The 20,888-nt window shown below is 52.4% G+C and overlaps 2 protein-coding genes across 6 annotated transcripts in view; one reads left to right on the top strand and one right to left on the bottom strand.

Moving 5' to 3' along the window:
- Window positions 1-7,255, top strand: part of Gramd4 (GRAM domain containing 4) — a 77,748-nt gene extending 70,493 nt beyond the window's left edge. For all 5 annotated transcript variants that reach the window (XM_021183290.3, XM_029469885.2, XM_029469884.2 and 2 more), the window contains 6 exons: window positions 55-209; window positions 1,438-1,582; window positions 2,394-2,487; window positions 3,254-3,338; window positions 4,464-4,532; window positions 4,934-7,255. In XM_021183290.3, the coding sequence (XP_021038949.1) occupies window positions 55-209; window positions 1,438-1,582; window positions 2,394-2,487; window positions 3,254-3,338; window positions 4,464-4,532; window positions 4,934-5,038 (653 nt within the window). In that variant the 3' untranslated portion in view covers window positions 5,039-7,255. The remainder of the gene's footprint in view (window positions 1-54; window positions 210-1,437; window positions 1,583-2,393; window positions 2,488-3,253; window positions 3,339-4,463; window positions 4,533-4,933) is intronic.
- Window positions 7,256-8,698: 1,443 nt separating this feature from the next.
- Window positions 8,699-20,888, bottom strand: part of Cerk (ceramide kinase) — a 43,073-nt gene continuing 30,883 nt past the window's right edge. The window contains exons 8-13 of the mRNA XM_021183816.3: window positions 18,676-18,828; window positions 15,748-15,853; window positions 14,953-15,029; window positions 13,990-14,195; window positions 12,220-12,428; window positions 8,699-11,155 (exon numbers count right to left, since the gene is read on the bottom strand). Coding sequence (XP_021039475.1) covers window positions 11,101-11,155; window positions 12,220-12,428; window positions 13,990-14,195; window positions 14,953-15,029; window positions 15,748-15,853; window positions 18,676-18,828 — 806 coding nt within the window. The 3' untranslated portion in view covers window positions 8,699-11,100. The remainder of the gene's footprint in view (window positions 11,156-12,219; window positions 12,429-13,989; window positions 14,196-14,952; window positions 15,030-15,747; window positions 15,854-18,675; window positions 18,829-20,888) is intronic.

Below are 20,888 nucleotides of genomic sequence, written 5' to 3'. Positions count from 1 at the left end.
GGCCAGAGTGCCCGCCCTTTGTCTGCATGGATGTATCCCTTGCTCTCTCCTCAGGCCTCTACGCCGGCATCAAGTTTTTCTTAATTGACTTCATCTTCAAACGCTGCCCAAGACTTCGAGCCAAGTACGACACCCCCTATATCATCTGGAGGAGCCTGCCCACTGACCCTCAGCTCAAAGAGCGTGCTGGTGCCACTGTGTCACGCAGGGTGAGTCCCCCCCCAACCCCCACTGCCCTGAGGAGGGTGCAAGCTGATGGACCCTGACCTCTGGTTCTGCATCTGCTCACCAGGAGCCTGGTGTTTTCCAGATCTTAGCGGCCTTTGAGATAGACAGTGGAAAGCACCTAAGGTTTCCCCCTGTGACCACTCCACTGTCTACCTCAGGGACAGCCAGCCCTGGGAGGAGCGGGCCAGTGTGTTCTCCTCAGGGTCTTAGCTCCGTGAGGTGCTCAGGCCCAGCAGTGCTCTCGGGGATGTGTAAGAAGTTACATTTGAGTCTCCATACGCGTGTTCTCTCAGGAGGGGGTGCCCCAGAGACCCGCTGCTTTTTTTAAAGAGTGAAACACTGAGTTGGGTTGGTATGGTCACATTCTGGGGCCCAGGATAGCAGAAACTGTTGGGAAGCTGAGAGCAGCCATAAGTCGGAGTAGCCAGGCCTGGAGAAGCACCGCTGGGTCTTTTCCAACAAGTAGAGGGTCACCCAGGACACAGCTTGGCCTTGGGAGACAAATCAAGAGCTCATGTTAGCCCTGGACTGACTGGGACAGGGACTTCCTAGGGCTCAAGACCACATATCATAAGCGAGGACATGGCTGATACATCCTGGTGGAGGCTACCCACTGTGTCCCACAGGCCTCATGTGTCTGTGCTGAACTGTGTTCAGCTCTTTGCACTTACAAGTTCACATCACACCTACCCTCCCTTCTTCTTTTGCGACGGTCACATGTATGCTTGTTGTCTCCTTTCTGGCCAGCTGTCAGGGCATGACAAGGTACTGTGTCCGTGTGGAAGCCCCCTTGGGCCTGCTGTGAGCTAATGCTATGACATTGCCATGCCGTGATCGATTTTCTAGACTTGTGTGGCCAGTTGACTTGTGAAATGTCAATTTTAACTGCCCGAGTGCAGAATCCATGCCGGGCAGCCGTGTCCTTGTGTGTGCTGGAGCCCAGGCTTGGTTCCAGCACTGTGCGCGTCCCTGGGGGGGGGGGAGGGGGGGAGAAGTAGCTCATGTAGCCCAGGTAGCAAGCGGAATCTATCCAATGCAGCAACTGAAAAGGGCCTGTGGGAGCTACACCCTACTTTTTTCAGAGGGGGTAGAGCCTATCTGTCAGTTTGCAGCTGGTATAGGCAGGCAGGCAGGCCAGTGTGTCCCGTACCAGCAGCAGGTCCAGCTGCCTCTCGCCAGAGCCTGACCAGGACTGTGTGCTGTTGGCAGCTGCAGACAGCCTCATCACGGAGCTACGTCTCCAGTGCTCCAGCTGGTCTGAGTAAGGACGAAGATGCTGGACGCTTTCACAGCACCAAGAAGGGAAACTTCCACGAAATCTTCAACTTGACTGAAAACGAGCGCCCACTAGCAGGTAAGCATGCGATGAGCCCTTGACCCAGCCCGTCATGGAGTAGAGGGAAGACTAGGGCAGGGTCTCAGCCCACACAGGAGGAATGACCCTGCCTCCAGGACAGGCTGAAGAAAAGGCCCAGACTTACTTCGCAGGAGAGGTGACATAAGAATGTGGGGTCGTGGGTTGTTCCAGGGATCAGGAGGAGGCGTTGACATCATAGTCCCTGAACTGTGTTTTCAGTGTAGATTCAGGTGAGCCTCCTGAATCCCCAGAGAGTGGGGCTCAGCCCTGCCTGCCCACTTGCTGGGAATTCTCATATCATTAGCATCAAGGTACCAACCTGATCCCAGCCCAAGCGGGCCCTGACACTTTGGCTTGAGTGTGCAACCTGTCACAGATACCTCAAGACTGGGTTGTCCAGTCAGCCTTCTGGAAGGGTGTCCAGTAAGTGCCTGAGATGCGGAGTCTCCTCCTGTGCTGCAGGTTTGGTGTAGGGAAAGCTGCCATAAGTCAGTAAGGACTGCAGCTTGGTTTGGTTACCGTCAGAGGAAAGCCCCCCTCGCCCTGACACTAGGCAACCTCACTCCTAACAGGCCTCCCTCCCCACCCCTTCCGTGGACTCTGTGTGTATTCCTGGTGCTGGGATGGAACCAGGGCTGGCCTGTGCCGGGTGAACACTATGTCCCCATCAGCCCACACTTGGACCTGCTCTGCTGGTCCCTCGTGGATGTGGTTACATCTTTAACAAGTTGGTGCTGCCAGGACCAGCCTAGGTCAAGGCCCAGGTATTCCCAGAGGAAGGAAATCCCAGGTCTGTTTCCTCTCTCAGTGTGCGAGAATGGCTGGCGCTGCTGCCTCATTAACCGAGACCGGAAGATGCCCACGGACTACATCAGGAACGGGGTTCTGTATGTGACAGAGAAGTGAGTGATGCCACGGGCCCAAGCACGACTGTCGGGGAGGAAGTGGGAGAGGGTCTTCCCCAGGTCCCAGACACACGCCCAGGTCCAGCAAGCAGGTTCTGCATTGCTCCGGCCCAACCTCTGTTCCACACTCTGCCTAGCTCTCTGGACTTCCTAACTCCATTCCCTGGCCAGCCCCGCCCTCCCTTGGGCTCATGAATTCTCTCATTTGGGATGCTCGTGTGGGGTTCGTGGCTATTCAGATGGACAAGGGGTAGAATCTCTCAGAAAGTGGGCTTTATAGTGACCTTTGAGGGTCCAGTCCATGTGGCTTGCTGTCTGAGGCTAAGCTAACGGTAGCTTTGGCCTTTCTCCACTCCATGGGACTATAAAGCACTTTGTCCACGCTATGCCTCAGCACCTTGTGAGATCTGAGGGAGGGCTACAACAGGGGTAGGGTATATAAATGGCCATCCTCATGGGACCCTTTCCCATCCTGTCCCCCACACCTGCAGCAATAGTCATAGCCCCAGGTCCCTACCTGTTCACCCTGTCAAAGGAGTCTGCCCAGGAAAGCCTGGTGGGGCCTCAGGACACCTCCCTGCCACTCCCGTTAGCAGAAAGGCCTAGCTGGAGCACAGAGAAGTTCGGTTTCTTCCAGGTGCTGAGCGTGGTGGGTCACCGACCATCCACGGGGGCTGTGGAGGCTGTTGGGGAGGACCCTACTTAGCAGGAGCCCCTCTGGCCCAGCAGCCTCCCCACACCTCTGTATTTCCTCCCCATCTAGTTACCTGTGCTTCGAGAGCTCCAAGTCTGGGTCATCAAAGAGGAACAAGGTGATCAAACTGATGGACATCACAGACATCCAGAAGGTGGGTGCCCGCCCAACCCGCCTCGCTCACAGCCTGGGGAGTCAGTAGGTCACAGAGATGGAGAGGTTTGTGGGGATGAGCCCAGGGTTGGGGGAGGTGTGATCTCCTTCTGAGATAGTTAAGTACCTTGGGCCACAGTGCAGTCTCACTTCTCCCATGTCCCTGGGAATCACCACCTGGCCCAGTCAGTATGATACATGCAGAAAGGAGTGAGAGCGACGTCTGCCTGACATGTTGGACTCACACCCCCGCGGCCCCAACCCTGCTTCTCGGATCTCATGTAGTCCAGGCTAACCCTGAAGTCAGTTTTTTGTTTGTTTGCTTGTCTTGGATTTGTTGTTGTTGTTGTTGTTCGTTTGTTTTTGTGTACACTGCTGGGAATCAAACCCAGGGCTTCGTACATGTTAAGCAAGCAAGCTATCAGCTGAGCTACATCCCAGCCCTTGCTGTGAAAAGAGAATCAGACCTTCTGCCTGGGTCTGAGACGATCTCCGCCCCAAGAAATGTTAGGGCTTTGCCACAGGCACTTACATGCATTTGTACGCGTGGAGTGAGGCTTAGCGGTTTCCCCAGGGGGTTGGTTTGTAGAGTGCACAGTGTCTGGAGGGCTCGGGGGTGGAGCAGAAGAAGACTGAAGGTTCAGAGGAATGTTGAGCATGGGACCAGCCAGCTTCCCCAACGAAGTAGCCTGGGTCCAAGCTGGCAGTAGTCAAGAATGGTCCTAGTACTAGACAGGGTCCCTCTCTTGCCTTGGCTCAGCCCATGGCTATCTACTTACTCCCCGAGGTTACAGTCAGGTAACCAGAAGGCACACAGTCAGGCCAGGGCCAAGATCGTCCTAGCCTATCCTTAGGGACCAGCCATGCTGACAGGTGACCTTACACAGACTATCAGCCACACCCCGAATTGCGGGGAGGGCACCACAAAAATCAGAAGGCACAGCCTTTTACCTCCTGTTGCTGGGGTGTCCTAGGCCTGCCTCTGCAGGTTTGGTGTCCTTGTACCTGACCTGTAGGAGTGTATCCTGGAGGAGGAGAGTGTCCTGGACGAGTGGGGACTAGCGTCACCCCTGTCCTTAGGAGAAGCTGGTGGCCCGGTCGCAATGGTTGTACTCTTTCATTTCAGTACAAAGTCTTGTCCGTCCTCCCTGGCTCAGGCATGGGAATTGCCGTTTCTACACCATCAACCCAGAAAGTAAGTACCCGGCAGGTGACAGTCCCGTTCCCCCCCCCCAACCCCTACCCCTGGCCAGGGGACCGGAGTGAGCCTCCCTGGGATGTGGTTTCAGCTTGAGGGGAAGCTCTCTTCTCTCCCTCAACACAGGACCCTACTCCATGGACACAAGGTCCAGAAAGCTTAGCTTGGGTGGGCGCCATACAGTTACAGGAGGCCCAGAGGGAACGGATCCTGCAGCCATTCAAGGAGAAAAGGCTGGGTCCTCGGGCTAGAGTCCTCTGGGTGAAAAGAGTATCTGGCCATCTGCCAGGCTGTCTACACCCTGCCAAGCTGCTGCCCTTGTCTGATAGGGGCCATAGTAGCCCCCCAGCCTGGCTATGAAGCACACATCCTCCCACAATCCATTTCTTCTCCACCAGCCCCTGGTGTTTGGTGCCATGGTGCACAGAGATGAAGCCTTTGAGACCATTTTCAGCCAGTATATGAAAATCACATCTGCAGCGGCCTCTGGTGGTGACAGCTAGTATTGACTCTGGGGTGTTGCTGGAATCCTTTCCAACCGCTGGCTGGAGGAGTGGACGTCCTCGCGGTCTTCGGCAATAATTCTCCTGGACTGTGGCTGGTTATATTGGCCTAGGCTCTGCAGACCAGAAGGGCTGGAACTCACATGGAACGGTGCTGGGCTGGCCCGTGCCGAGCGCATGAAGCACCTTCGTGATCACCTGTGGACACAGGTGGGCAGAGGATCCTCTTAACCCGTCTGAAGGATGGCACACAAGACACTGGTCCTTAGGCCCTGCTAAGCACAGCCCCTCACTCTCCTTCCCAGCCTGGGTGCAGACCCAGCCCCTGCCATCCTGAGAGGCTCCTTGGTCTTATGACCCCTGTTCTTCAGAGGCTTTTTCCACCAAAGCCATAGCTGGGAATGGTTGTGACCCCTTCCTGCAGGGGTGGTAAGATGGAGAGAATGGTGGGGAGGCCCCTCTCCAGTGAAGAAATGGCCAGTCATCTCACCCAGCCCTCAGACCCTCCTTCCACGTTGGACCTGCTGTGGGCACTCCGAGGCTGTGGGTAGGGCCTCTTAGGGCTTGGTGTTTTGGGGGTACCTGCCCCTCCATCAGTGTCTGGGCATGAGCTATCACTCGTCCAGCTCGTCTCGGCCTGACACTCCAGCTAAGAGGTCAGGCCAGTGGTTGGTGTCCTGTGAGGGCCCAGACTGGCGTGTCAGCAAAAGCACACCTTTTTAACACTTGGCTCTTTGGAAGGTTTCGGGGGCGGGCATTCTCCACCCTGCTGTTAAGTGAGAGACTCCATGGTCATCTGGCTGGCGTTTGGCCTCCAGGCTGCAGTCACTCTGGGTAACCTGATGGGTTCAAGGAGCTGTCCCGAGGGGCTCTCGGGAGTTATGGGAGGGCCCTGGGCCACAGCAGACAGCTGTGGGCAGAGCCTAGAGGTTAGGGGCCGGAGTTGCCCTGTCCTCTAACATCTAACAGTATTGTCTCTTACTGCACGCTCTGCAGGGGTAAGGCACATCCCATCCTACCCATGCTCCCTGCCCCGACAAAGGTGGAGACTTCACAGGTGGGCGATCTTGCAGGCCTGGGCCTCTGAGGGGGGCAACCAGGACGCCACCTGTGAATCTCCCAGGTGGGCCACTCTCGTCTCCTTCAGCTTGTCCCGAGTCCTTCAGATGTCACTGAGATCGCTTTTTTTGAAGAAACAGAAGATTATATTTTTTACAGAGAGCAAAGCTGTCTTTCTTATTTTTGTACCATTTTTCAAATGTAATTTTTACCTTTGCTCCAACGCTCGTTTGCCGGCGTAGGTGTGAGGCCCGGTGGCTTGGGCTCATGACACCTCATTCCCAGGGGACTTCAGGCCACACACTGGGGGTGGGAAGGGCTTGCCAGGCAACCAGATCAAGCACACATACCACTCCAGATGCGTAGCAAAGGCCACACAGCTCCAGGTACATAGAGGAGTCTGGACAGGGAGGCGGGACCCTCCACCCAGGGCCGTGGCTTGGGCCCCTGGAATATGCTTGTGCTATGAAGAGCACGGAATCAGAAAAGGAGCACCCCAACGTGCCAGAGGGAAGGCAACATGGCCTCTGACCTGTCCGTGAGGATGGCTTCATGGGTGATAGCCACACATGGTGGCTAACACTTCATGGACCCTGGCGGTGCCCGGGTTGATGAGTGTTGCCACCCTGGTGTGCTACAGAGAGGCCTTAAGCAGTATAGGCTTTCGGGGTGGAATTCGTGGTTTAGTTTGAGTCTTTTTCTTTGGGAAAGAGAGATGAAGACTGACCATGGGCCAGGGCAATGGGTCAGGGAGGTGGTGGTGGCCCCAAGTTCTATCATTAGCCACCGGCAGATCTTCGAGTAGAGCTTAGGGGGTCAGGGCTGGGCCAGGGGCCTATGTAGCTTCTAAGCATCCATACAGAGAGACACTGGGGTTTGTACTGGATTGTGTGATCTGGGCAGGTGTTTAATTGCTCACTAATCACTGACCTAGAATGTTCAATTTTGTATGTGTGAAGCTTGAGTCTGTTTTGGATCTGTACATAATTGTTGCTGGTGTAACTTTTGTTCTACAAAAGGATCATATTCTATAAAGAACTGATAGGAAAAAAAATCCTCTGTCACTTTTTTTTTTTAAAAAAAGAAAACCTTGTTTAGATACAAAGTCTTGTATAAATTATAATTTTTATTTAATAAACCTAAAATGCTCTGTGCTGAGTCTGGGGAATCCTCTGTTCTTAACTGAGTGTGTAGATGTTGGTTGGTAGAGCAGCTGGGTAACTCCCAGGTCTATACCACACCAGAGTCCTCGTGGCCACTAGTGCCATTTGGGTCTGGCACAAAACTGTCTATGAGACTGAAGGCTCGGGTATGAAGTGGGATGGGGAGTGAGTGCTGATTGCTCTACTGCGCCCCCTGGTGTGAGGGAAGCTAGGAGCAGGAAGTAATCCTGGGGATCCCAGAAGACAGACCCGGAAAAGTAGCTGGCCCTGGGTGTGTGAGGGGGAGTCTGGACCAGGCAGTGCCTTGGGGTTTGCAGTGTTGGCCTTGACTCCATTGAGCTGTGGTCTCTGCCACCCTGGGGTTCTGAGCAGAAGGGTCTCTGGCAAAGCTGTGACTTTATTGATTCAGATACTGACATTGGGCACGGGGGAGATACGAGAAAACCTGGGAGTCAAAACCCAGATGGGCACACTGTTGGTGCCTGGCCCCACCTCTGCCCCAAATGAGCGGCCAGAAAACTGCCCAAACATCTTTGGAAAGGGGCTATAGGGTCATAGGATGGGCACTGCACGTTCTGTGCATTCACCCACACATCATCCCACTACTGGCCCATCCTGACATCTATCCACACTTCATACACGTGTACTTCATCCATCCATCTTCTCTCTATCCATAACATATACCATCCATCCACCCACCCATCAATCCATTCATCCACCTACCATCCATCCATCCATCCATCCATCCAACCATCCATCCATCCATCCATCCATCCATCCATCCATCCATAGCACACACTGGCTTTGGTGCTGTGACATAGCATAGTCAGAGTTCCCTAGGAACTTGGCAAATAGAATACTCTCAGCTCTCCCGAGAGCTCATCCCACCATGACATCCCAATCACTCCTCTCTCGCCCTCTCTGTGCCTCTGCAGTTGTCCTTCCTGAGCCTGTGGCACGACCTCTCAGCTGTATAACGCCACCGTGCCTAGTCCTGTTTGAGGTGCTCATCTGGTTCCCTTAGGCCAGGCAGAGTGTCTGAAGGCGCAGTGCATGCAGACTCCGATACATGCTGCTGTGGCTGGCTCTACAGGGACAGCATTCATGCTCTACCCAGCATAGCTGTACCATACGTGCACAGCTGTATCCGTGCGTTTCCTTCAGGCTAACGGCAGAGCCTACTAGCTAAATAACAATGCAATGGGAGGCACACACCAGGTGACACAGGGAGGGACTGCTCAAATGTTAAAATGTCAGCAGAGTGACCCAGGAGGGGGGTGGGGGTGGGGAAGCAGATAAATCAGGAAGAACACCATGAGGATTTAGGGTGGCATTCAGTTTCTTAGCAAAAATTCATTAAACTGTGTTTTCATCTCTCTTTTTTTTTTAAAAATCTGCATTGAAAAGAACTTGTAAATGAGGATGAGGGGAGGCCATATTCTGCCCAAAGTAACTTTATTTATTTTTTTTTGTCTTCTCAAACATACCAGATCAAATATGCCACTTTCTAATCTTGAAGCCAGCAAGACTAGGAGGCATAATTGGGCCATTCTCGTGTCAGTGTTCCCAGTCAGTGCTCCCAGCTCCAGGAGATTGCATTGAGGGCTGAAGCATCCTCTGGGAAACCAGCCGCTTCCCGGTCCCTGTTCCCACTACTTAGTTTCCATAAACAAAAATAAGTTACAGCTTATGACTGTTGCCTAATTGGTATGCACCAGTGGGAGTTAAAACATGGGCCAGACCCTAACAGGATCCTAAGTTGCCACTGTCTAACCTTTACCCCTGTTTTTTCCTCCTAAAATACCTAAGACCCGGGAAGTTTGGGGTATTGCATCTAAAAAGCATCATGAAGACTGTCTACTGCTTGGGAATGTCAGCACTCCGCGCCCCCCGCTCCCCCAATCCTGCGCACCCGTGTCAAGGGCCCTAAGTGTCTGACACTCATGATGCTCCATGACTGTGCCGGAGTTGGAGATTCCGAGCGTGGCTTGCACTGCTAAGCACCGTCAAAGCATCCTCTGACAGCATCTCTCCTCCAGCACTGGCAGTGGCAGAGGGTGGACCAGGGCGTGGGTATCATGTAGCAAGGTCAGTGAAGACCTGAATCCTTAGAGGACAGTGCAGTTCCTGAGATCCAGGGGGCGGGGGGCGAGGGGCCACATTGAGGTGGACAACTGAGCATCTGCTCTCATGCTGCTCCAGGGCTGCCTACCTACTCACAGAGCTGCTAGGCTGGCACCTTTGGGTTCTGCCCATCCAGGGACAGATCTGGATAGAAACTGCTAGTTCATTTACTCTTTCTAGCCAGCTTTCTACTCGACAATCATTAAATAGCACCGCCGCACTTGCCTTTAAAGTGGTCCCTAAACATAGCCTCCTTTACAGCTGCTCTTTTGTCCGGATGGGACTGAATACTAAACAGAGGATTTTGTGTATGCCTCGAAACAGAAGTCAGTGCAAGAGGACCTAGAAAGCCGTGTGGCCTGCAGAATTCTGTAGCGAGTAACTGGACCCGCACGAGATGCACACTTTCCCCAGTGCAGAACCTAAAACCAGCTCTTGTAACCGTCAGTGCCCTTCCCCGTTTTCAAGTCAAGTTTAAGCTGTGAAGGCCTGAATTTCGCATAAAACCCTTTTATACACATTTCAGATGCATCCATCTGGAGACACAGCACAGGTCATAGTATGTGGCCGAGAAGCCCCTGGGTCGGGAATGCCTTCAGAGGAAAACTGGTCATGCGCCCAGGGCTTCAGCCAGAGCAGCTTAGCGCCCCCTTGTGGAGACAGAGCAAATAGCCAAGACGTGATGAACAGGGAGAAAGCTATGAATAAGACCAGAATCCACAGTGCGGGAAGAATGGATGTGGACCCAGGAGTAGACATAAGGCTTGCACCAGAGTACCTGGGGGGGGACCTGAGATCACCCACCATTCGCTGGTGACAGTCAGGTTGAGGGTGGTATCGAACTCACCGAGTACCCTCTGTGTGTGTCAGTTACTCTCTGTCCCCGCCACCCCCTACCTCCTTCAAAACCCAGCTGTGGAAGTGCTTTGATTCCAAATGGAGCCTCCTCTTAGTCAGTGCTTCAGACTGCCTTGGCCAGGGTGTGCAGGCTACCAGGGCTGACAGAATGAAGCTTCCAAGTGGGCGCTTTGCTGAATTGTCTCACGGGATGCGGCTGTGATGGCAGCAGATGTGGGGATCCTGAGGATGAAACGTCACCCCAGGTGTCTTCTCGCAGTGACATGGCCCTGCTCTGCAGGTGTGGCTGTGCGGAGGACCTCACTGAGTTAGTTGTGGTGTGCAGCAAGGGTCACGTAGCGACGTCCTGATCGTAAATGAAGGTGTGTGTAAAGCGAAGGCCAAGACAACTATTTACCTTCCCAAACCTGGTCACTGACAATTCCAGAGGAAGTCCCACCAAAGGGGTCAAGGTGACCGGGTCATTACCCATGTGACCAGATGGTGTAACCTGATTCCTGGGATGTAGTCATATTATAATGTCCCTAAAAATTATTGCAGTGTAGCCCACTAAGGGGCCGTCTTGAAATATGCACAGTCGGCATGGCTAAAATCTAGGAAGCCAATGCCCCGAACCAGCAAGTGCCATTTGCTGAGAAGAAGTGAAAAGAGACTCGGAAGCGGGGCCAAGGGTACCAGGTATGGACACAGAACTGTTGACAAAGCTGTCTTTTCTAAAAAACCAAGATTTACCTATCAAAAATAAATTTCTAAATTCAAATGGATATATCAACATAACTGGTCTGTCGAATTTTTCTTAAGTAATTTCCACACTCCCCGAGCTCAAGGCCGACAGCTCCTGGGCTTTGGAGTTCTTGCTTATGACTCTTCCTCGATTCCCCGAGCAAAGAGGCGCACCAGCTGGCAGTGGACCCTGCAGGCACAAATAGCAGCGTTCAGATTCCACGTGTGTCTCATCACTCACAGCGGACCCCGAGCCCCGCGCCTCCCAGAATCTCCCAGTTCTCCTGAGGTCTCCGAATGTGCTCTACAACCGCACTGACAGTCTGTTCTCAAAAGACAGCATGCCTTATTCTTCTTGTGGGGAGAGACTTTTCCTTGGCCAGTTCTGTTGGTTTCTATCCCAGCACCACATGTTGGGGAACAAGTGTCCTCCACCAACGAGGAAGGCCATGAGAGCCTTCCTCCGGCATCTCACTGCTTGGATGCTGGGCACTTGAGGCGTAGTTAGCAAGTTCCAGGGGCAGCTCCCATTAAAGCTCAGTACCAACCCTGTTGGCTAAGAGTGACTCTGAGCTGCCTTTGCATACCTCGGTGACTAAATGGGTGAAGTCACTCAGAGCCAGCCACCTGGCCCCAGGTTCTTGCTCATGTCCTTGTGGGCTACCAGAGGCTTCCAAGGCCCCTAAGGCTGTGTGGTGTGGCCTCTATGGGCTCCTCTGAAGCTCATATGCCCTCGCTCTTTGCCTGACAGAATCAGCATGCCCTTCCTGATCCCTCTGACTCCTGCCTGGTGCTCCATGTCCCAACCTTAAGCACTTGTCACTGACCACAGGCACTTGGGGCTCAGAGTGGGGAGTGGGGGTGGGACTTGTGGGGGCGGGGAGGGTGGGGAGTCCAGGACTTAGAAAGTACCTAGGAAGCCAGTCACTTTTGCTTATTTTAACTAGAGAGGGGGACTATGACTGACAGACACCAAGGACAGAATGACAGGGATGGCAAAGAAAGAGAATATAGATCAGAAGAGCCTCAAAACCCCTGTCGGCAACACATAGCGCCACAAAGTCAGCACCTGCCTCATGCAAAGGTCGGATCACACAGCTTCCACACCTGGCCTAAGGACACGGGGGAAGCAACGCCTCGTGCTTTCCGCTGCAATCCCCAGTGAGCTCCGGTGACGTCTGTGAAGCACCCTTGGGCGGAGACAGCGTTTGTGGACAGCCGTCTGGGTGGGTGGCGGGGGTGCGGCCCACTCACCTGACCTCAATGGCGGGGCTGTGCATGACCTCCCCGTCGCAGTTCCAGGAGCTTCTGGAGGTTGAGCAGGCGCAAGAGGGTCTGTCCTTGCAGATCTTCCCAAACTTCTGCTTCTCTTGTTCCTTCAAGTCATTGTCCTCATCTTCCACGTGCTTCGACGTGAAGTGGAATTTCTTGACTCGATAAACTTCAACGAAAGTGAAGTTGAACTGTCAAGGCAAACATGGTGGGGCAGCAGTGAGTGGAGTGGGTGAGACAAGCCTCTCACCTGGGCTGCTTCAGCCAGCCAGGACTCTCGGTCCTGTGAAGACGGAGACAACAAACAGTGTCTCCAGGCCGCCAGCCCTCCTCATCTGACATCCTGAGAGGGGATGTGCGCTGCCCTCTTGGGAGCTTCACACGACTGCCGATACCTTTGAAATCTCAGGTCTGAGGCTAGCGAGATGGTGCAGAGTTGAGAGCTCAGACCACTTTTGCAAAGGACTCAAAGTTTGGGTCCCAGAACTCACAGCAGGCAGCTCAACAGCTACTTGTAACTTCATTTCCCGGGGAATCCAACACGTCTGTTCCCTGTGAGCAATCGCACTAACATGTTGTGGGAAATTATATATATATAAAAAACCCGCCAACTCTCCACAGGGCTGAACCGAGGCTCTTGGACTCCTTCAGGCCCACCAACTCTCTAGCCATACCATGGGGCCACAGGGCTCCCGCTGGGCAATCTCTCCAGGGGTGGCCCCTCTTCCTCTTGCTACCACACAATGCCCCACAGAGCCCATGGTCAGCCATCTCAACACCTAATTACCCAGTAGAATCAAAACTCTTAAAGCTTAATTAACCAATCAAATTTATATCTCAATCATATCACACTTTACAAGATGCCAATACAATAATTTCAGAGCCAATTGATAATGATAAAAGCTTTATTCCAATATTTCTAACCTTGTGAAATCATTGCTACTTGTGGCTGGTAAACACCATGCAGGTTCAAGTCCGCGGCCATCTTCCTTCCTCTCTCCCCTGCTGTCTCTCGGCAACTCTTAGCTCCGCCTTACACACACACTTTTAAAAATCCTCCATAGATATAAATACTTTAAAGAGGGCTGGAGAGATGGCTCAGCAGTAAAGAGCACTAATTGCTCTTCCAGAGGTTCTGAGTTCAATTCCCAGCGACCACAGGGTGGCTTACAACCACCTGTAAACCGGAATCGGATGCCCTCTTCTGGTGTGTCTGAAGACAGTGACAGTGTACTCATATACATAAAATAAATAAATAAATCTTTAAAATACATACATACATACATACATACATACATACTTTAAAGAATCCAATACTTCATTAGGGGTAATTTGTAGAATTCTCTGTTTCTAAAAATTATTTTTAAGTGTGTGTATTGGGGGGTGGGGTTTGGCTGCATGTGTATATCTGTACACCGTGTGTATGCCTGGTACCCATGGAGGCCAGAAAAGGGCATTGGGTCCCCTAGAACTGGGGTTATAGAGAGTTGAGAGCCATTATGTAGGTGCTGGGAAATTGAACGTAGTTCCTCTACAAAGACAACCAATGCTCTTAACTGCTGAGCTGTCTCTCTGGGACCCAGATCCACATTTTTAAATGAAAATCCACATGCAGGAACTGCCAAGGACCTTAAGGAGTGTGAAATATGCATCCAAAGATGTCTGTTTTGGGAAGTTAACAACAGATCCTATGAACCAGTACGTGGGGAATTGCCCAAATGTGAATGACCTCGGGGCAAGAGTGCGCCTCACCTGGTCCTCCTGGTTCGTGTGCCGGATGAGGAATCTCAGGAAGTTGAACCTGGAGCACTTCCGGATAAGGATGAGGTCAGAAGACCCATCTCCCAGATGGGCAAATGGGGACAGGCCCCCAGGGCTCCGAGGACAAGCACAGGACATGTTGGTGGCATTGATGGCCAGGAACTTCCCACATGTCACTTGCCACTCTTCCACTTCCTCTGTGGAGGACAGCAGGTGGGCGCTAAGATCAACATGGCACAGAGGCAGCTGCACAGCATGCAAGGGGTGCCTGCTGCTCTCTCTCCTGCCACATGCTTTCATTCTGGCCTGAGTATATACCATGGAACCACCCACTCACCTCGGGACCCCAGAAGGTCTTATGGGGAGCAGGTTATGTCTCTTTTGGAGAGGAGTTTAACAAGGGTGAGCAACCCTATGCAGGGGTCAATCTGACCTACCATTTCTCTTTATATGGCCTATAGGCTAGGAGTGGTTGCCACAGATTTTGGGTAGGCTAAAAAAAACTTTTTTTTAAAGAGCAATAGCTTGTAAAAGAATATGACACAAAATTCCAGTCTCAAGAGTCCATAGGCAATGCTTTAGGCCCATGACACGCCCACTTATCCACACACTGTAGCTGTCATTCTTGTAGGGAAGGGGTGTAACGAAGACCTTGTGGTGAGTATAGTAGAAGGCACGCGTTCAGCCAAGGCCAAGCAGGACATTTGCCAACCCATATTTCATAGCAGCTGGAATTGCAGCTGTGGCTCTGGCCTAGCCTTGTGACAGTGATGGAAGGCTTTCCTACAAATATCAAGGCTCTCCAGCATCTCCTGAGCTGAAATGACTCGATGCTGCCTGGGGCTACCCAGAAAAATTGACACGGTACAACCAGGAAGAGAGAGAGGTGGCATGGACAGCCACGAGTGGTCATGTGCCGTGGGGCCCACACAAGAACACACTCATAATGATTACCAGCGTTCTCCAGGCCATACAGGGCTTTCTTCTCTTCTTCTTCCAGCTGTTGCTTGCTCTGCCTGCACACGAAGCACCTGAAAGACAGCATGCTCTCCTTGCCTCTAGTGCATGCACCGAGTGCCTTTAAACAACCAAGCCCCATCTCGACACACACATGCACACATGTAAACACATACACGCACACATGCATGCACACACACACACACACACACACACACTCACACACATACAAATTTAAACTCCTTTTCAAACAATAAGAGGCTCGAGTTTCAAAGGCTCCACCAGAAATCGTTCTTTAGGGTACTACTTTCAAACTCTCGAGATTAGACCTAAATCCATGCCTATTAATCAGCGGCTTCCTTCTCCGGGGCTTGCAAACATCTCTAGATAGGCTTGGCTGCCTAGCTCAGGATGCACCAATGGGGATGAGAGTGCCTTTATTTCACGGAACAGACGCGATGAGCCGATGCTCCAGTCAGTAACTTGGAGCAGATTTCTCATGTGGGTGTGGGTGAGAGTAGCCTAGTATTGGACCTGCCCCTTGAGTCTGCACCTTGCGGAGGACGGAGCTGCTGTGCACGTCACCAGGATGGAGTCATCAGGCCAGCTCTTCCGGAAGCATCTATGAACTGGGAAGCTCTACACAAACCTATGAAAACTCGGGAGTCTTCCCCTCTACATTTGCAAAGTCCTCCTGCATCCACTGTCCTCTAACAGGAACAGGCTCCTCGCCAGCCCTGCACAGGTCAAGTGATTTACAATGGAAACCTAACCAGACCTGCACCTGCTTACCCAGCCCGGCAGGGTTTATTGTCCCGTGGGGATCCCACCGTGTGCTGTGCTGGCAGGAAGGACAGTGTCCCTTCATAGTACTGATGAGAGAGAAAGGTCTTCAACCCTGGGAAAAGAGCAGAAGAGAAAGAGCACCCATTTGTCACTACCTGGTTCTGCATGTCCTTAGATTACCACCACCACCATTATCCAGAAAGCAGGGGCCTGGAGAGCTGGCTCAGCACTTATGAGCTCTGGCTGCCCTTCCATAGGACCCTGGTTCAATTCCCAGCACCTACACAGTGACTCACAACCATCTGTAACTTTAGTTCCAGGGGCTCTGATGCCCTCTTCTGCCCTTCACAGACACTGGGCACAAAATTTAAATTAAAAAAAAAAAGCAATTTAAAGAAAACTGGGAGCTAACCAGTCTGCAGGGGACCCTTGCAGGTGACACTGTTACCATACCAGAAGGAGGTGCAAATTCTGCTCTCCTCACAATGGCCCCAAGTGCCATACCACCAAAAATAAAAGCACCATGAGAGGTGTGGTCAGGGCTTTGGCCACATATTAAGGCTGCCATGTATTTGGCAGCAGTGACCTTGAGTGAACTCGATTGGGGGTTGGGGGTAGGGGAGGGCTGTCCTGTGTCCTGACGGCTCAGAGTCTCCACCACCCCTCTTTGACATGGTCAGCAATGCCCCCTGTCTCCTGTGTGCTTAACTCCCATCAGAGTCATTATCATCCACAACATTGGTGTCCCCCTGGGTGAACTTAGGACAAAGGTCAGGGTGGCACTGCCTCCCAAGGTGCCTCCTGAACCGTGCTATCCATGTTGCATGGTGCAGGCCAGGATGGGCAAGGCCAGCAGACGGGGCTGCTGGACCTCTGATAGCACGTGGGGATAGGGAGTGGGCAGGAGGTGCGGGAGAGCCCAGGTGTGCCCTGCAAGTCTTAGGGTGACCACCTGCCCTGGGACTAGCTAGGCTTGCCCTGGTCCTGCACGACCTCTTTGTCTAGTTTATGTCCACTGTGGAGAAAGGCTGGCCTTGAGGAGTCCACACCACCTAGTACACTGAGCCTTTCCATTCCACCCAGGGACCAGGCCCAGCTTCATCACACCCTCACCTACAGAGCCACAAGCACCTGACCCCTGGGGAGAGTCCCAGCTCCTCCCACCATGTTCTGGGTGCCCCTCCAGTGCTACTCCCCTATGCCGGGTACTAAGTGTAGATAGTATGTCGGGGGGAGCTTTGTGGAGAATGGGTGTGGACCATGGGGTTTCTGTTGTCTCTGCTTGCACGTTGGCATTATATTCTCTTTCCAGCCCTTAGGTTCCCACCTCTGGCTTCAGTCAGCTGACCCTAGACTGTCCGAGTATCCAGGACAGAAGGCTTCATCTCTCCTTCATAAAACAGCTGCTCACCACAGTGGTCAGTTCTCCCCCGCCCACCCACCCCTCACCCATTGCAGCCAAACACCAACACCGACCAGTGTGTGCTAACATGCTCGAGTGGATATGTCAGAACTGTCATGCAGTGGTGACAGAGACCGGGAGAGCTGCTCTGTCTGAGAGGAAAGACGGGGCTTCTCAGATGTGTTCTGAGGGGACCGGGAAGGAAGGCACTGGCCAGAGGCTGTGGACAGCGGGGGTTCTTCAGGCCTGCCAGGTGGCATCCTGGCAGATGGGGCAGGCATAGTACCTCAATATGGAAAGGGTCACAGTTTGCCCAGCACCCAGAGCCCTTCTTTTCAGGATGGCTGTGTATATGTTATACCTTTGCCATACAACAGTGTCTAAGCTGCCTAGCACACTCTGGGTGGCCTTCCCTCCTCTCACAAGGAAAAGGGTAGCTTCTGATACTTGGAGTCATTAAACTTTACACAGTGTTGCCAATAGTGAACTACAGAGAATAGGGCTCAGACAAGGGAATGCAGTAAACGCAGGAAAGCCATTCATCTGGACCACCAGAACGCCATACACTGCATTTTGAATATTCGTCTAAGCTCCTCTCCTTGGCATTTTAAATCTGATGGGGGAGGGAGGAGTACCCACAGGTGACCTGAAGCCAGCTGGTGGTAACTTTGTGTAGACCGAAGCTGACCTGCCTTTCTTGTTCCTCCTAGCTTGGTGACTAGGTAAGGGGATATAGCTGTCATTGAGAGCTCTATCTGCATCCGTAGGGTGTGGGTGGACACACTGTTTGCAGGTCCACGGCACAGCAGCAGCACTTTGGGAAGGCCCCAAGGTCTGGGTTCTAACAAGCCTCCCAGGGACACCGATGTCTGCCTCCTCTGAGAGCCACTGAAGGGTGACACCAGGCCTGGGCAAGTCATTTAAGCATACTGCTTCTTGTCTCCACTGTGAAATGGGGACTGAGCACAATAGGAGGGCAAGGAGGAAGGAGAACACCTGGCTTGTCCTCCCCTGCTCTGCTGAGTCCCACCCAAGCAGATGTAGACCTCTGAACTCTCCTGTCCTGGTCAGTTACACATGTTCACAGTTGCGCATGCTCACCGACGTAGCCACTGTAGAAGCTCAGGGAGACAGTGCATTTGTGGAAGGGGAAGAAATGAACCTGAGCCTGAAGCGCAGATGCCCAGGGCTGAACTTCTTCACCGGGAAGCGTCCTCCTACTTCATCTGCTGTAGTCTCAGGGGGATCACACACAAAAAAAATCTTTTTCTCTGAAACCATCTACCTTGGTACCTTGGGTTAGTACCGATTACGCGGCTGACCGATAAAAACAAATCGTTCAATCCTGTACGGCCTCCCTCAGTGTGGTTCTGACACTGTGTTGTGACTCTCAAGGGGACATCATCTGGGTCACACTAGCCAGATTCAAGGTCACACCCCCACTCTGGAAAGCAAGACCCTGAGCGCCCTGTCAGCATCTGGGGACGCTGTCTTTGTGGATTGGCTCGATGTCTGGGGACACGGCGGTGTACCTGAGAAATCATACCGGACGAGGCCCATCCACCGTTTCTTTTCGCTGTCCTTGATTAAGTCCCCGTAGAAACCATAGCCCAGCAGAGAAACCGAGTACCGCAGCAGCGTGTTATGGTAGTGCACAGAGGACACATCTATTGCCAGCGAGTCCCCTGTGGGAGAAGAGAGCTATAAGGGATCCCCGTCCCCATTCTGACCTCCTCTGCCCTGCCCCAGACAGCACCCTGAAGGTGCCAGAGGTGTCTGCTTGCTGCAAACAGCAGAAACAGAGCACGCTCAGTGTGGCAATTGGAGTGACAAAACTCGGATGTGACAGCTCTCTGGCTGTGACATCTGTCACACCATTGTGCACACCAGGGTTGATTCACCTGATCTGGCTGGTTAGGTGGGGGTCCCCTTCCTCCTTCATTTCTTAATCTATGCTCCCCCCCCCCCAAGCTGTTCACTCTGTCCAAGAGAACCACAGTCCTGGATAAAGAAGGATTGTTCTTGGGCCCAGGGTATGGATGCGATGGAACCTCAAAAAAAAAAAAAAAAAAGAGCTCTCCAATGACAAAATGTGTATCATATTTCCAAGCAAGTTTCAAGAATCGTTCTGAACAGACAGAATAGAATGTGCCCGGGGAGAGGGGGAGGGGGAGGGGTGTCCATGTTACTGAATGGAAGAAAAGTAGAGTTGAGGTTGAAAACAGGTATACAGTGTTAGCATTCTGTCTAAACTCCAGCCCACAGTTACCTGGCAACAGCTAGGTAGGCCTGACCCACTCTAAAAGGGGCTGCTTGCCCCCTCCTCCCTCTCTTGCTTCTCTCTTGCCTTCTTGGGCTCTTCCCTTCCCCCTCTCTCCTCGCATTCATGGCCGGCCTCTACTTCTCTACTCTCTCCCTCTCTCTGCCTTTCCCTACCTCTACTACCCTCTTAGCTCCCCTCCCCATGCCCTGAGTAAACTCTATTCTATATCATTGTGTGGCTGGTCCTTCACAGGGAAGGGATGCCTCAGCATGGGCCTGCCAAGGCACCCTCTTCCCCCACACCTCACCACACAGCCATAGGACATATTCTACCTCGCTTTATCTTTTTATAAACACATCACACAGCACTTAAAACACAAAATCTGCTAGCTGTGGAGGCACTCACCTGCACCCATGACCCTGAGGCTATTTAGAAAAGGCTCGTCTCACAAAATAAAAATTACACTTAGAAAACAGGTAGGCAGAATGCTGTGAGTTCGAGACCAGTTTGGTCTATTTAGTAAGTTCTAGGCTAGCTGGGACTACATGAGACCCTGTCTTAAAAAAAAAAAAAAGGAAAAAGAAAAAAGACAAAACAATAAAATCCCAATTGTTCATCTTATAATAGAGCATTTCCATACTTCCATGACTGCAGGTAAGACGGGACACAGTAAAGAGAGAGATGGGGTGGGCGGGGACACCAGGCATTTCTCATAAGCCCCAGAGCTACACCTCATGTGGGACTGGAAGAGGGGCTGGGTGTGTACTCCGATGAGTAACTCACCCTGGGGCCTTGCAGGTGTTTCACAATGGGGATTAGCATTGGTAGCTGGTTTTGGAAGAGAGCAAGGAAGAGCTGAGAAAACAGGGCCACAAAGGAGCTGGCAGGGGCCTGGGGCTGGCTATAGGGCATTCAAGTATAAACCAGGACTTGGCCTGCAGATCTGTAGTTGAGGTATCTCTGAGATACAGGGCAACAGCGGGAGAGCTCTGAGGAGCCCCAGGGAGGACCCAGTGTTGATTGTGTAGCAGAAGCAAGAGGCCTCAGAGCCAGACCAATGACTAACTGCAAGGGACACTTGCAAGTAAAGCTATCTGGGTAAAAGAGTAAACTGTGTGATACACCGTGACAAACCACAGCCTCCACAGCAAGATGGTTTTGTTTGTTCAGTTTGTTTGTTTGTTTGTCTGTTTTTTTCTTTTGCAGGGGGCATTGCAAAGGGCAGGTGAGTGGTATTGTGGTGAACGATGCGAAATTCATAAAGAATCAATAAAAAGTTAAGAGGCAGTGACAGGGCTTGGGGCGGGAGGGTTGGCTCAGTAGTTCAGAGCACTTGTTGCTGCTGAGAAGGACCTGGGTTCGATTCCCAGCACCCACATGGAGGCTCACCACCTCCTCGGGCACCCTGCATACACTGGGCACACAGATGTACACACAGGCAAAACGCTCATACACATAAAATTAAAAGAAATAAAAACTCAG

The sequence above is a fragment of the Mus caroli genome, unplaced genomic scaffold (assembly GCF_978045245.1).
Source record: "Mus caroli unplaced genomic scaffold, Mus_caroli_1 scaffold_16, whole genome shotgun sequence".
Classification (NCBI taxonomy): Eukaryota; Metazoa; Chordata; class Mammalia; order Rodentia; family Muridae; genus Mus; species Mus caroli.
This window is presented reverse-complemented; position numbering and strand designations above follow the sequence as displayed.